Raw genomic sequence first — 16,064 nt, forward strand, 5'->3', positions numbered from 1 at the left:
CGGTTAAGCTCCATTAAGTTTTCACTCCTCATTCAGTATTTGTATAATATAATATTATACATCGTCTGTATTAATATAAACATCAACCAATAGCTATAGGTTTCTGTATTATATTGTATTAACCATTATTATTATATAATTATTTACCTATTAAACGTTTATTTACTAATTTAATTTGTATGCCTTATGGATATTAACAATTTCTTATATATATATACCTATGTATATTCAATATTTAATATCCGCCAAACATTATTCTGCTGCAGGGTCTTAATTCAGCAGTGGCTGATGAACAATGATATTTAAACATGAAAATCGCATCGCACAAACACCAGATTCTTTCAGAGTACGGCTCCGAGCTGATCTCAATAATACGCCAGCGCAGCTATACTTACGAGTATGTTTATTGTTTTATACAGTAATGTAAATAATATTATAGATAGTTATGTATATTAGCTACTTAAAAATTTTATTGGATTGCATTTAAAAGGTTTTTATGGGTACCCGTGAGAATGTGAGATCCGTGAAAATAATGTAGAAACTAATTTTTTTCAACTTATACTTATTTTTGATATTAATTATACATTGTACAAAAAAACGGCTATGATAAATAAATAAGCACGTCTATTAGTTATCGTATGTATTACTATGAAAAATCGTCATCTAAAAACAATAAAACCATAAAAACTAACTTTCTTACAGACTAATTAGTAGTAACTATAAAAAAAAAATATATATTATGTGTTGCTTTGTTCTTCAAATGTTCTAACTCGGGCTTACTAATTAAATGAAACATTTAATAAAATTACTCTAAGGAATAAGATTAGAACAAAACTTAAAAATCAAAAATAGAATTTCTATAAAATTGTATTAAGGCGATAAAATTATAAAAGTATCAATGAAAACGTATATAATTAATAAAGTAGATCTGTGTATTTGATAAACGCAATTGTTTGCCGTTATCTATATTATATGTTTACTGGTTTAAATATGGAATTGAATAGTAAACAAATATTGCAAATATTTAATATTTCTTAAATATCTGTATGTGAACACTATACTTGGTTACTATAGTGGTTACTCAAATGTACCAGTTATTAACCAAACAATTTCTAAATTAATCACCTATACTTCCATACATGGAATTAGGTATACCAAATATACGAATATTGATGTCCTAATTTTATTCGTGATTGGGTGTAATCTACAATGACAAATTTTTATAATATGTAATTTAAATCGATTTTTTAAATGTATTATTTTATGTTTTATTATAATAAATACATATTTTTTATTTTTTATTATATCCTGAAAAACTAAAAATAATCAAAACCTTTGGAATTCGAACAAACTTATGTTAAAATGTTTTGAATACATTCCGAAGTCGATATTATTTCAAAAATGTTAACTACAGTTTAAATTGTTATTCGATTCAATGAACATATTAATATATTATTATTGGTTTAAAAGCTCATATTATACACTGATGTATCGTTAAACAATCCAAGGATGTATCATGTATAAAAACCTATACTCTGACGGGCTTTTCATATTATGCAATCGGAAAGCATAAGCACACCACCGCCGCCGTCTATTTACATTCATGTCAAGAATTTCATCCCCCATTACGTTGCCGTTTCACGGATGGTTATACAAAAGCGCGGGGGAAACGGCGAGTGTGAGTGAGAGAGTGTCGGTGGAGGTGATGAGGGGGGCTCATAGTAGGAATGGGATGGTCGAGAAAGAGAGTGGGGATGGAGAGAAACAAAGATAGACTGAGAGGCGACATCCGCGGAGTGCTTTGCTAGCGCGGATGGATAAGGGACGAACGTTGGGTACAAAAATTCCACGGCGTGACTAACAGCTCGGAAACAGCTGTCTACCCTTGTCCCTTCTTCGTAGATTTTTGGCAACCCCTGACAATATTAGATACAGCTCGTTTTGCTCGTGACGGATGACCCTCAACATTCCTGACCGACTGGAATTCACTATAGTGTCGCCCACTTGCTCCATCTCGGTCCACGAACTTTTTTTTTCTTCCCCTCCTCACGCAAACGGTATACTCTGTAAATTCGATATGCTTGGTTTTTCACAAAATATACTGACACACTAGAAAACATAAATCCATGTACAAATAACCGAGGTAAAGTTATCCTGATAAATTGTCTGATAAAAATAATCCAAGAAATAAGTATTATATAAGTTATAACTTTTAACTAATATAACTTACAAATTATAAGTATATATAATATCGAATTATCTGCTATAAATTTCAAATATATAAACAATTTTATTTTTTGATGTATATAAAGAGCGGTTTTTCTAAACGATATTTGCTTATATGTATACATAATACAATATATAACAGGTAAAATAATATTTTGACTCTTTAAAATAGTATGCGTAGTGTATTCTGAAAAAAATCTGACAATATATATCTATGTTTGATTGATTTAAAAATACATGTTTGGTAGTAATAAACTTTGTTAAGATATTTAAATTTATTCTTCTACCTATAGAATTTGAATATTATTATTTATTATAGTTAATAATTTATTGAAAGTTAATTATTACTATTAGTAGAGCACAATAAATACGAGTACATATATTTATAATTTATAATTATAAATTATAAATTAATTATTAGTGCCATTATTGAGCTGAATATAATCTTATCTTGATAATAATATTAATAATAACATGATAATCAATTTCATATAACATGTTGTATGCCTACTATTTTTATTCTTTTTTTTATTTTCTTTAAAAAATTTCTGTGATATTTGTCATTCAAATTAATTTCTTATTATAGTTACAGAAAATATATTATCTTATAGACATCTGATCTTACATTTTCAATGAATATTTAGGTTTATAAATTTTTATTATTATTATTATTATTATTTTTATATAATTATTAATTAACCATCAAACTATTAATACTTCGAATAATTATTTAATAATTTAAATAACTAATTATAATTTCCGAGTAGGTACTACAAATGTATTTAACATTTTTATTTACATAACAAGTATGTTGGAGAAGACATAAATCAATTAAACTCTTTCCTTCATTTTTCTCTACTTATTTTTAAAAAAAAGCAGTACAACTTTGTAGTGTTTTTATATTTACTAGGCAGAAACAATAATATCTAGTCAATATTCTAATGACTAAATATGCAATTTGTATTTTTAAAAAAATAAACAATATTTTTAATAAGTGATGATATATGTATATTACATTAAATGGGTTACATAAATATCAAAGAATTAACAGTAAAGAAATAGCAAATTATAAATGTACAAAATAAATACATTTTACGTTGTTGTTTTCATAAAATTGGCAGAATAAGTCCAGATAGTTTTCTAAAAATAAACATAAATAATTTATTATTCAAAATAATATAATAAGTTATAATACATGTTAAATCAATAATAAATTAGTAAATATAATTTTCATTATAATAATCATAATAGGGAAGAACGAATGTGTAGCAAAATATCGGAAAAAAATAAATTATATACAATTTATAATATTTTAATTAACAAAATACTAACATCATTGTCTTACACGATTGTAATAATGACAAATGATCCACCATCATAAATAATATGGCGATAAATATTTTATAATTATTATAAATAATGGTTTATAACATTTAGGATAAGATTTACATAATTAAAATAATATTTAAATTAAAATTCTTATATACTTATTTCAAAGTTGTATACTCACAAAGTTGGTGGAAAATATATTCATCGACGAAGTAAAGTGATGTATGGATTGTAAGAAAGTGGGTAAGTGTAGTGGTACGATGGATAGGTGTACACCGGTGCGTAGGTATGAACAGGGTAGGTGTAAATTGCTTGAGAAGAAACAACAGCGACCAAAGCGAGAGCGACAGCAACCAATAACTATTAAAACGATTTTTAATTAATAATAATTCATAGAATTCTGTGTAATTTTTTTTTACAAACATTACATTGTTATACTCTTATTGTTACAAAAATTAAATTTTCTACTGAAGAAATTTTACATAGCTAAAAATTATGTTATGCCAATTATTATTATACAGTTCTTACTCAGAAAAAATTGTAATACGTCTAAGTTTAATTTATCAATATTAAGTGTTTGAGTATAACATTTGCTTCTCAAAGCTATAAATACGGTTTTTATTTTAAATATTGATATAAAAATATACAATAATAAAAAAATAAAAAAAATAATGATCGTTAACAAATTGTATAATTTTTAGAAGAAAATTGATAAGTAAACATTTTTAATTGTACAATACAACAATGAGCTAATTTAACTATAGTAAATATGAAACGCAATTTAAAAACTCAATACATATATTTTTAGACTATAATAATATATTAAATTGATGAATGTTAAAAAAAAAAATAATTTATATCCTATACAATTAATAAACTTAAACAAATTTATAAGTACCTATACTGACAAATATTATTATTTATTATACCTATGCAATATTGCACTATTTTATATTTCTTTTTTACAAAAAAAAACAACTCACCAATAACTTGTACATGATGATGTTTGGATGTGAATTGAGGTGACTCGACTAAAGTGAAAAACTCGATATGTATCGATGTAATAACTGTAGATCACTGATGTCCTGTTAAAAGATCTTAATAGTATTTATACTAATTCGGTATTCAAACATCTGTAAGATATCCCACTTTTGTGTATTTTATATGATTTTATAATAATATATAAGTAAATAATATGTAATAATTATTTATATTGTATTTTTGTTGTTAAAATTTTTAAAATAAACCGGTTTGGAAAACCAAAAATCGTGTTTTGGATGTATCAAACAATAAAAAGTGATATCGGAGAAAAACCGGAATAGCTATTTGTAAAATATATAAGTGTATTATTTCTAACATGATATTATATTCGAGGTAATAAATTAAAAGGTCATGAATTTAAACACGTTAGTGGTCTATTAGATCTGTTGTGAAAAATAACAATAAACCCTTGACATTTAAAATTTGTAAAATGTCAAGATTATAAATTTTATATCTATACCTTTTTAAATATATTCAATTGATATTAGGCATATAAGATTATAACATCTAGATTAAACAAGGTCAGCTATACAGCCTACACGACTATCATAAATATTTAATATACAAATTTGTCAAAAAATTAGTGAACTTATAGTAGTTAATAGAATGATTCATTTTTTGTTTTAGCCTAATATTACATTGGTATTTAATTGGTTACTGATTACATTATTGAATCAAAAAAATACGATCGCTACTCATTACAGATCCAATAAATAACACAAAAATAAATAGCAATTCAAAATTTAAAAAAAAATTTCAAATTATACAGTTTTAGTATTTTTATAATTTTTAATACTTAGTGCAAATCTAATAACAGACACTATATTCGTTGATATTATTTGTATAATTTTACATTTTTATTTTTTGTATGAATTTAATTATTATTATTATTATTATTATTATTTAATTATTTTAATACAAAATATAATAAATTATGAAATAGCATTGACCTAAAAATTGTCAATTATCATTAAACTTACCAGAATATTATCAATATTTTTATTAGAAATATTATTTAGGTATTTTTAAATACTGTAAGACTAATTATAATTTAAATATACCCAACATATTTAAACGTTTGCTTTAGAAAATAAATCACACGTTTATATAATTGTTATGACTATATATAATATAGATATTATTATATATTAGTTTAAATGTGGTTAAAATTAATTTGAAAATAATAGCAATTAATGATGAATATTTTGAAAAATTTTGAATTTATTATAAAAATTAATATAAAGTAATACATACATTCTCAATACTTATAGTGCGTTCATTGTTAGATGTATACTGTATACACTATTCTATCTATCACAAAATATGAAAATAACCATAAAATTATAATTTACTTTATTTTTTAAATCATGAATTGCTCTCATTGCATTAATTAAAAATATCACAGATTTTAAAATAGTTTTTTTTCCATATCATCATTAACTAACTTAATATAATTAATATTTTCAACATAAAAAAAAAATGTCTTTTTAGTCGTATATTATATCACAAAAAAAAATATACGCTAAAATATTCGCATTAAATTCTAAATTGACCTACCAACTGCTGAGTTGTACGCCTATTATAACATTAATAGGTATAAATCTATACAAACTATTATTTTATTATATAAATATTAAATATATAATACAGTACCATACTTATATAAAATGCAATTTCAAAATATAATCTCCTTTCTATCTATTTCATAATATTGCGTGAACATTTCCATGTTCTATTATTAGATCAATAGATGATTCCTTTAGAAAATGTTATTATGGTATTCTCCTTATACAGTATACATTTTATACATACAATATATTATTATTTATTAAGTATTTATATACATTTTACTCACCATTAACACACATTTCGTAACGAATACATCCATATTATACAATTTCTAATAATTATAATTGTATTTTCTTCTTTTAACACTTAAATAGATATTTTGGATATAGATATATTATTATTATAGTAAGATTGTACATTTGTAAAAAAACCGTTAAATTTTAATTTTACTGTAAATATCAAACATAATATAGCTTCTTTAACACATAATAATTTGAATTAGGTATAAGTGAATTCAATTTTTAAATGTTTATCTTGTAATTTAAATGGATCTTTATTTCTTAATTTTTTTTTTTTATTATATTTTTTTTATAAACACTCCTTCACAGATTTTTTTTGTGTACGAGCATTAATAAGTAAACTATAGTATAGTATAGGTACTATACTAATATATTGTATAAGTATGATTACCACTGCATGTCCTCTACAGCTTAAGAGCTCATACATATTTGATTATAAATATATACATACATTGCTTTATCGCATATTAGATTTTTATATTTTATTCGTAACCAATATTTTATAACAAAAAAAAATAAAACACATTTTAAAGAAATAATGGAAACATGAAATTTTATTTTAAAAATAAATTTTCAAGTTTTCCTCTGTCGATCAAAAATTAATAGACAAAAAAAAACCCAACAAAAAAATATGACAGTACACTTTCGTCATCCCTTTCTATGTTAACGTTAGTCTCATAGAACTAATCAATTAATAGGAAATAATTGTGCGCAGATTAAAATTAAGAAAGCTTGGTTTAGGAATAACTTAAACTTAATTTGACCTTATACCTAATAAAAACATACGTTATTGTCAAATCTTTAACTATTTTTGTGAAATGATTACACATTTCTTTCATATTTGCATATTACATAACAATATAGTATAATTTGGATGAAATAGGTTTTCCAATACTAGCCTACGCCAAGGTCAGCAGCTATACGATGTGATTACGAGTTTTGCGTGACCAATATTGATTTAATGATGTAGATACCCCGTAACCTAGTAATACCTATACTAAATACAGGAATATCCGAATAGCCTATACCAGAGTTTCCCAATCTCAAGATGAATTCCGCTAGATGTATGTGATTATTGAGAAAATGATTTTATTTTATACTTGGATTATTTATATTATCTTATTATGATATATAAGCATTTGTAGAGTAATAAATCACTAGGTACTATTATAAGTAATATATAATGCATATTAAACCTATAAAAATATTTATATTATATACTATATTAATGAGATGGTAATATATTATTTCATTTACTAAATTGATTGAATTTTTCAGTAAATTTAAGAAAATCTTATTAAATCTTAGGATGGGGCAATGTGTTGCACGCATTTTTCTTCTGTCGCGTTTACCAGTGTTGCCTCTACGACTCTACCCTACCTCTATTCTTTAAAACGTAACTTATTGTACTGTCCCTAAAGCAATCTGTGTTTATGTGTACGTGAGTGTAAGTATAGTATATGTTTCTGTTTGTATATAAGAAACAGCAGTAATTTTTCTTCTGGATTTTTCACTTACATACAGAATCAGTCTGGCTTGCCCTCTTTCTACTAAGTCGTTGCGTGATTAATGATACAATTTAATTAAAACTACCCCAAGACACTATACCTTGAAAAATTATCGAAGAAACGACATACTAAAAATGCAATAACAACAAATAAAAAATAAAAAATGCAGTTTCTTGTTGAAGGAGAAAATAATTTTGTCAATAAAACATATGTTACTAGTGCAAACTACACACAGTACACAGCTAAACATATTATTTATATACCTATGATATATATATATATATATATATATAAACTATGACATATGACACGCGGGGAGAGGAGAGGTTACCGTTTGAACAAAATCTACAAAATAAATTTCGATGTGATACAGATATAACAATAAAATAATTATTAATAATAATGTATACGGGTTACATACCTACATCTACTATATTCCAGTACCGTGTAAATACATGGATATACGTAATATTAAATAGGTATATTTAAGCATAAGATCAACAAAATGTTATACAGAATACAGATCATTAAAATGTTTACAGTTATTTTATTAAAAAAAATAACCAATATATTTAATTAAATATACTTATGAATTATAATGCACCCTAACCCTCAACTATTTTATTTTCGATTAACTAATTTTCGTATTTTAACAAAATTATTTTATTTCATAACATATAGGGTAGTTTTGTATATATATAATCTAATACCATCATATTATAATAAATAATATAAAAATATAATCAGTATCTATAAATAGGTATGTTGGCTTTTTCATAACAATTGTCGGTAATATAAAAATAAATATTATTTTACTTCAATGGCATTTTAGAGTGTTTACAGTCTAGTGTCTAGACTGATAAAGAAAACAATAAGTATTTTTAAATTGTTTTTGGATACTCGGAACCTGAAGAAAATTTAACTCTGATAAATTTCTATTACACAAAATACAGTATACAACTTATTAACAACGTTGAAATCAAAAGGTCCTACATAAAGCAACTACCAAAAACTGGGATTTAGCCAGTAATTATAATGGAATGTCTATAAATAGGTATTTAGTATGTGCAACATACAATGTACAAGTACTTTTATTATTAATATTTAATTTTAATAGACAACACAGCATATTATTAAGCATAATATACAAACGATTTGATCATAGAAGCTTATAACCTATAATATAGCCTATAATGATGAAACGTGACAATGACACGGTGCAGTAATACCGCGCGAAATAAATTATTAACAAGTTGCAACATAGACTTATTTTCAAGAAAAGGTGAGTAAGCGGGTCTTCGGTAGGTTAGGACGGATGTAATAAATTTAAATTCAATGACATATGTATACAAAAAATGATTCTTATCGTCTTAATTTTTTTGGTTTCAATATAAACTACTTATGAGGAACTTTTTATTCAATTTTAAACCTTAGCTATAAAAATTGCACATTTAATATATTTTCAACTAAAAAATACTTACACATTTTTGTAATTTTGTCAAAATTTGAACTTTAAATTTTTATAAAAATGTATTGAGTTAATTTATTTTAAATATTTTTATAATACTACAAGGACAATTAATGTAGGATTTCGTATTAAATTTCCAATCTTATTTGAGGAGAAATAGCTATTGAATGGGTCAAGCTCGTATACAAAAAAAAAAAATTTCGTGAGGGGGCTTACAAAATTTAGCGATACAAATTGTAACCCCAACCCCCCCTGCTTAAGTGTCTGGATGGGCGTTCACCCAATGCAATGTTGTTGCAAAAGCTCATAAACAATTAATTCAATTTTCAGAAGAATTTTTATTTTATAGAAGATGAAAAACTTTTAAAGAACCTTGAATTACATTTTCAAATTCTAGATATAAAAAGAAAATGTTTTATGAATTTCTATTTTCTAACTACAAAATAATTTAAAAATTTTTTAAGATTTTATAAATTAATAAATTAACAACTTACAAGGAACCTTGTATTCAATTTTCAAGCATTTTTACATTTTTACACAGCAAATAATACTATTTTGTCTACATAAAAAAAAAAAAAAAACTAAAAATTTTAAATTTTAAATGTCAATAAATAGCTAAAAAAGATTCAATATTTTTAAAATGATTTTATCTATATAAAACAATCATATAAAGATTTAATGAAAATTTCAAATAACCTCGGTTATTCGTTTTGGAGTTAATCAAAAAACAAAATTTTGAAATGTACTGGGAATTTCCGACTTCTAAAATACAAACAAACAAACAAGATCCAATTTACTATCCGAAATGAATTTTGAAAATCAAAGTATTTGTTAGTATATAAACTATGCATACAAAATAAACACACAAACATCATTATAAAATCATTACATTCATTGCCCCACTCAAAATTTAAAATATTTTCTATGATCTCCATAACCTTTAAATAAATTGGGACTAATAAGTGTTTAATTCAGATAAGCATAACGTATATTATGTTAAAATTAAAGACGTTGTAAAACTTTTTATTTTTTAGTTACGTTAAAAATGTATACTCTAAATTTATTTAATACTTAGAAAATATTAAAATGAATTTATTTTTTATTTATATAAAAAATGTAATTAAAATGTTTATCGGTTTTTTTAAATGTAGTGAACTGTTTACTAAAAAATATAAGTATAAATCTATTTAATATAATCATTATGATTCCCCTTTTAATCGTATAAAAATATTGTTTGTAAAATACACATTGTTATATCATATCATGTCGATGTCAGACTTATTTTGTGATGACTGCTTTAATTTTAAATCGTTATTTTCTTAAACTGAGCACATGAATGAATATTGTAAATAAATAATTAGGTACCTGTTTCCATATTAATTTTGAATAAATGATTTTATAGTAATAACTAATAAATGATACTATATTTTAATTGAAGCCTTATTCCTTACCTATAAAAAATGTTACTCAATAACCTCATTTAATTTATTATTTAACCGCCTTACACAAATAAACATTTTCATTATATCATAGTTACACCCTTAGTCCTTACACCATTTACATTGGTAATAGGTATTATTGTCTTGTATTGGCGTAGTAAATGCATTGTTATATTACTTAGTATTTACTGATATTATTCTTCAAGTTAATATGAGTATATTTATTAAAATTAAAATGTATTGTTTAAATTTGTTTTAAATAAATATATTTTTTAGTAGGTATTGGGTAATAGGTACTTAAAAAGATGTTAAATAAGAAATCGTGTTTGTTTATTTTTATGCCTGTGTTTCGTATAATCCTAAAGAAAGTAACCGTTATGTTCTTATTATAATGTTTAATCAGCCGTACGGCCATAAAGGTATATTTTTTTACAGTATTTTTATAATTCTTGCCCGTTTCGGGTGACATCGTCTTAATTTGTCTATAGTAACTATTTTTCAATCGTACAGCATAAATGCATAATGCATAATGATAATGTTGCATTTATACAAATTGTAATCTAATCTAACGTTTGATATAAAATCCAATGTCGGACAAACTAACGCGTATTACACGTCCGTTCCAAGCGTGTAGGCCTTGGAGGAAAATAACATATATAGCATGTACGGTACCTACTCGTTTCTATTTTATCCCCATCGAATATCGTGCACGATGCGTCAACGCAACTGCAGCTGAGCTGCTGGAAGCCTGGAAAATATTTTGGACGACCCTGATGCACGATTCATAATATTCATGAACAGTGAACACTGATCGTGATTCAAGTCGTAGTTTGTTTACGATAATATTATTGTCGATGTACATGGGCTGTAATCGCTATTTAATGTGAACGCTATTATTGTCAATACAATTGCATGCTACTAAACTGTTATTAGTCTGTGGACACGAACGTAAATTTACCAAGTTTCTCGCTGTCGATCTTTTCGATTTACAAAATTTCAATTGCACGGACGTTCAGTCGGCGAGTCTGTCCGAACGAAATACAATAATGTTTTCGAAAATCATGTCATATATCAACAATAAAGGCATCCCGTTGACACCAATGTCGAAGAAAACGATGCCCAGTCTGTACAAAACTACTGTTGCCTTGAAAACATGGTAATGTATTTTATTCGAATATCGATACAATCACAAAACAGAGAAAAGTAAAAATTAACAATTTTTGTTGTCTATGTAACACAATCACATAAAACGCGTACTTACTATAAAACGATAACAATTAAAATGTATTTATGCAACTATACAATCTACATAGTACCTACCTAAATAATATTGCATTTCAATTATTTGAAATCAGAATGTGCCTTATACTATCGGAATGGTTGTTTGAACAACACCCATATTGTTTTAAATTAATTCTGTAATTAATATACTACCAATTACCATATTGGCTAAACCAATAGGTAACTGTAATTTTATTATTTAACTTGGTGTCAGATAAGTTCTCAATCAACATCACACACGATGATACATTTAATTATGTTTATATTTTTGTTACTAATCGGCTGTTTGTATTTTCAACTTTATAATACTTAGCCTTGTTGATCACGGTAATAACATTTTATCCTTAAAATAATTCTCATGAGAAATTCTAGATATACCATAAGATTTTTTTAAATATTTTTTAAAACAGATAATATATGTTTTTGAAATTTAAAAAAACCATAAGATAGATTAATTAAAACACAAAAAAGAAAGCAATTTTGAATTGAACTTTTAAAATTTATTTTAATTTAAAATATATGCTTTTACAATTCACGAGGACTGAGAAATTGAGAACTTTTAGATGTTCAAAATACGTATGTTTTTTTGTTTCCGAAACAAACAATGTTATGTTTATTGTGATGTGCTGAGTGCTGATCAAGCGACTGTTATATAGGGATCGAGAACAGCAGCTGTTTAATATCTACGGTGTTTATAGTGTTTATACTTAATCTATACTCACTATACTCAGAGTAACTACAGTGGAGGTATCTCCCTGTTATTGAAAACAAGTTTTCCTATCGCAAATCCAAAGTGCAAATACAAATACCAATATAATCTTACAAAAACAATAATATTTGTTACGGAGTATATTATTTTATTAAAAAAAAAAAAATAATAATAACCATTTATTACAATTTATAATCAAACATCACACAATTTCTACGGTTTATCCACCTCCTATAATCAAAGCTTGTGTTGGAGGTAGAGAGTTATTTTTGGTGAATTTTAATATTTTACTGATAGGTAATATTATTTATCTATATATATACTAAGAAAAAACAGATTTAACAATAAGAATAGAGAAAAAAAAAAGAAATATTATAACAGCATTATTGAAATTTGAATACATAGAACATATATGTTCTATGAACTTGAATATTTTTAATAATTAAAAAATGTATTTAATTAATTATTTAATAATTATTATTTTATTATTATTATTATTCAATAATCCGGCAACACGATTTTATATTGTTGGGCTATCCCTGGTATTTTACATAAAACATGTAAATGTCTAATGTTAAAATTGGGTTTAATAAACTGAGACAATTATTGTGAACATTTTTTTCAAGTTTTAGGAAATTTTCCAATAAAATGGATTATTTATATTTGAACCGAATACAATATGTTTATTGGAATTTGTTTAACTACCAACAACTATACATATGAATAATTAATAAATAATAAATAGTTTTGAGCCGACTGAAAATGCAATGTATTAAATGATTCAATACAATTATACTTATACATTTATAATATTCAAATGTACTTAGCCTAAAAGTAGTTATTCTTCAAATAACACTATAAATGTAATAAATAGATTTTGTTAAATTATTAGCATTCTCGCACAGAAAATATCTATAATTTCACAAAATAAATGTCAAATTAACAATTAACCCTTTTCAAAAATATTCTAGATTTCTAGCAATAAAAATTGATAAGCTGTACGATTTCTTGACAAAGCGAAGTTCTCTGTATCAAACGTTTTTCTCTTAGTATCTTCTAGAATCGACTGTTGTACCGTGAGCGCTTTTGAAGTGTGCTGCGAAAAATCTATTAATAGTTTTATTAGTATGTATTTATATGTATATATAATATAAGTATACACATATTATATGGATTGGTGTACCGCGAAAATGTTGTAGGAGATGAAGTGTGCCGCATGGTTAAAAAGGTTGAAAACTACTGGTGTAGACTGACACATATTGTTTTTATATTTTATCTATAAAATATATTGTAATATATTATATCTAAAATGTTTATCAGGTAGATCGAATAAATTGACTATTCAAATGGTATTAAAAAAGGACAGTATATAATATACATCCGTCCCGACGCATCGGCAAGGAACACTATGTTATACGGTCTGATCGATAAATGTGAATTCGGGGTATTTATTGAGGGTCATTCTATGATATGAAAACGAATTTTAACATACAAAATACTGATTTATTAGAAATATATTTATTATTTATATAATCAAATATAATATAAATGTTTGTTCTAAGTAATTATCATTGTCAATTACACACTTATACATTTATAAATTATTTTTATAAAAAGCGTATGTAAAAGGTGTGGACTGTAATTAAAATCAAAAACATTTAAACCAATTAATCTTTAATTATACTGTATATTTAAAAATGGTGTTTATAAGGATGTAAGGGGTTCACCCCCCTGAAATGTATGGTTGGTGCGGGCATTGATTTTGATTGTATGATTAATTGGAAATTAAGAATGGAAACCCTTCTGAAATTAATTTCTATACACGCCATTGATATTTAATGAATGATACACGGCAAATGTGATGCGCCACGACAATCATATTATACAAGAATACGTATAGATACAAGATACCTATACTCTATGCAACACTATAGGTAGGACAAGATAATAAAAAAAAAACCAAGACATATTATTTTATCTATTCTATAGTCCCCACTCCCCACTCTCCGGTATCTAAACGATGAAACAAGTACGTAATATATATATTATACTCGACTAGTCGACTGTAGGTCGTAATACGTATTATAATTCAATTTGTACTTAAGCGTGTCACAGACTCTAACAAGGAATGGTCATATAAACTCGTAAGCCGTAATATATATAAAGCAAGAGTAACCGCGATTATTATTTGTGGTTAATATTATATTAATAAACCTTGTGTATTATATACTACACAACTAAAATAAATTACGTACCAAACACTAAAATAATTAATATTTATTATAGAATATAGGTTAAATACCATTTTTTTTTTAAATGTTGGTCGTCTGTTTTATATAATAGTAGTAGTTTTAAAATTAAAATTTTTATCAATAAAATAAAATAAAAATCAATATATAGATTTATTAATCTCAGCGATTACGACATCAATTAGAAATCACAAACTGCCAAATTGTAAATATAATTGTCGATCATTTTTGTCGATTATAATACTTCTTCACATCAAATAAAATGTTTTAAGCTCTTATATAATTAATTTTATAATAATATAAATTTACTAATTTATTATTATTATTACTTTTTTTTTTAGGGGTCTGTCCGGATTGTCTTTTGGTGTTACAGGTTTTGTACTGCTATGTTATGTAACAGAATGGCGCACTGTGCTACAGTTTTTTCCGTACTATAATGGAAAATATAGCCAACTGGAAATTGAAGATAACTTGAGGAAAATCCATGAGGCCGAGCTTACTTTAGAACGTAAAGAAAACTCTTTAAGAGATTTCGAGCATGAGAGAGAAGTAAAAATCGATACTGATAAAAAAAAATAATTCTTTAAATTATAAAATCTTAAAATATACATAATATAGTGCAAAATTAAAATAGGTAGTTATATAATATTATGTAGATCAACCATGTAACTTAATGTTTTTCCATAAATAATACTTAAATAATTTGTGTAATTAAATATCAAATTGCATAAGTGATAATACTATGCGCTATTTTTTTTTTTTTTTTTTTAAGCATTTCTATTGGTAATACAATTGTATTCATATTTACATTTATTATTCAAATATAATTTTAAGAACACTCATAAATACTTTTATATTTTGTAATTAAAAATAAAATAAATAAGTGTTTTATTAACTTATCTGCTATGTACATAATTCTATGTATGAAATATATAATTCCAAATAC

At 24.8% G+C, this 16,064-nt stretch overlaps 1 protein-coding gene and 1 long non-coding RNA gene across 2 annotated transcripts; one reads left to right on the forward strand and one right to left on the reverse strand.

Annotated features, from left to right (window-relative positions):
• Window positions 1-3,210: 3,210 nt before the first annotated feature.
• Window positions 3,211-4,697, reverse strand: LOC113551701. Its single transcript, XR_003405142.1, has 3 exons — window positions 4,539-4,697; window positions 3,737-3,915; window positions 3,211-3,366 (listed from the first exon to the last, which is right to left on the reverse strand). It is a non-coding gene; the product is annotated as an uncharacterized LOC113551701 (long non-coding RNA).
• A 7,005-nt stretch (window positions 4,698-11,702) lies between these two features.
• On the forward strand, window positions 11,703-15,794 carry LOC113551700. Its single transcript, XM_026954100.1, has 2 exons — window positions 11,703-12,035; window positions 15,460-15,794. The coding sequence occupies exons 1-2, from the start codon at window positions 11,926-11,928 to the stop codon at window positions 15,695-15,697; spliced, it is 348 nt and encodes a 115-aa protein (XP_026809901.1). The 5' UTR covers window positions 11,703-11,925; the 3' UTR covers window positions 15,698-15,794.
• The last annotated feature ends 270 nt before the right edge of the window (window positions 15,795-16,064 follow it).

Source organism: Rhopalosiphum maidis, chromosome 2 (genome assembly GCF_003676215.2).
Source record: "Rhopalosiphum maidis isolate BTI-1 chromosome 2, ASM367621v3, whole genome shotgun sequence".
NCBI classification, from domain to species: domain Eukaryota; kingdom Metazoa; phylum Arthropoda; class Insecta; order Hemiptera; family Aphididae; genus Rhopalosiphum; species Rhopalosiphum maidis.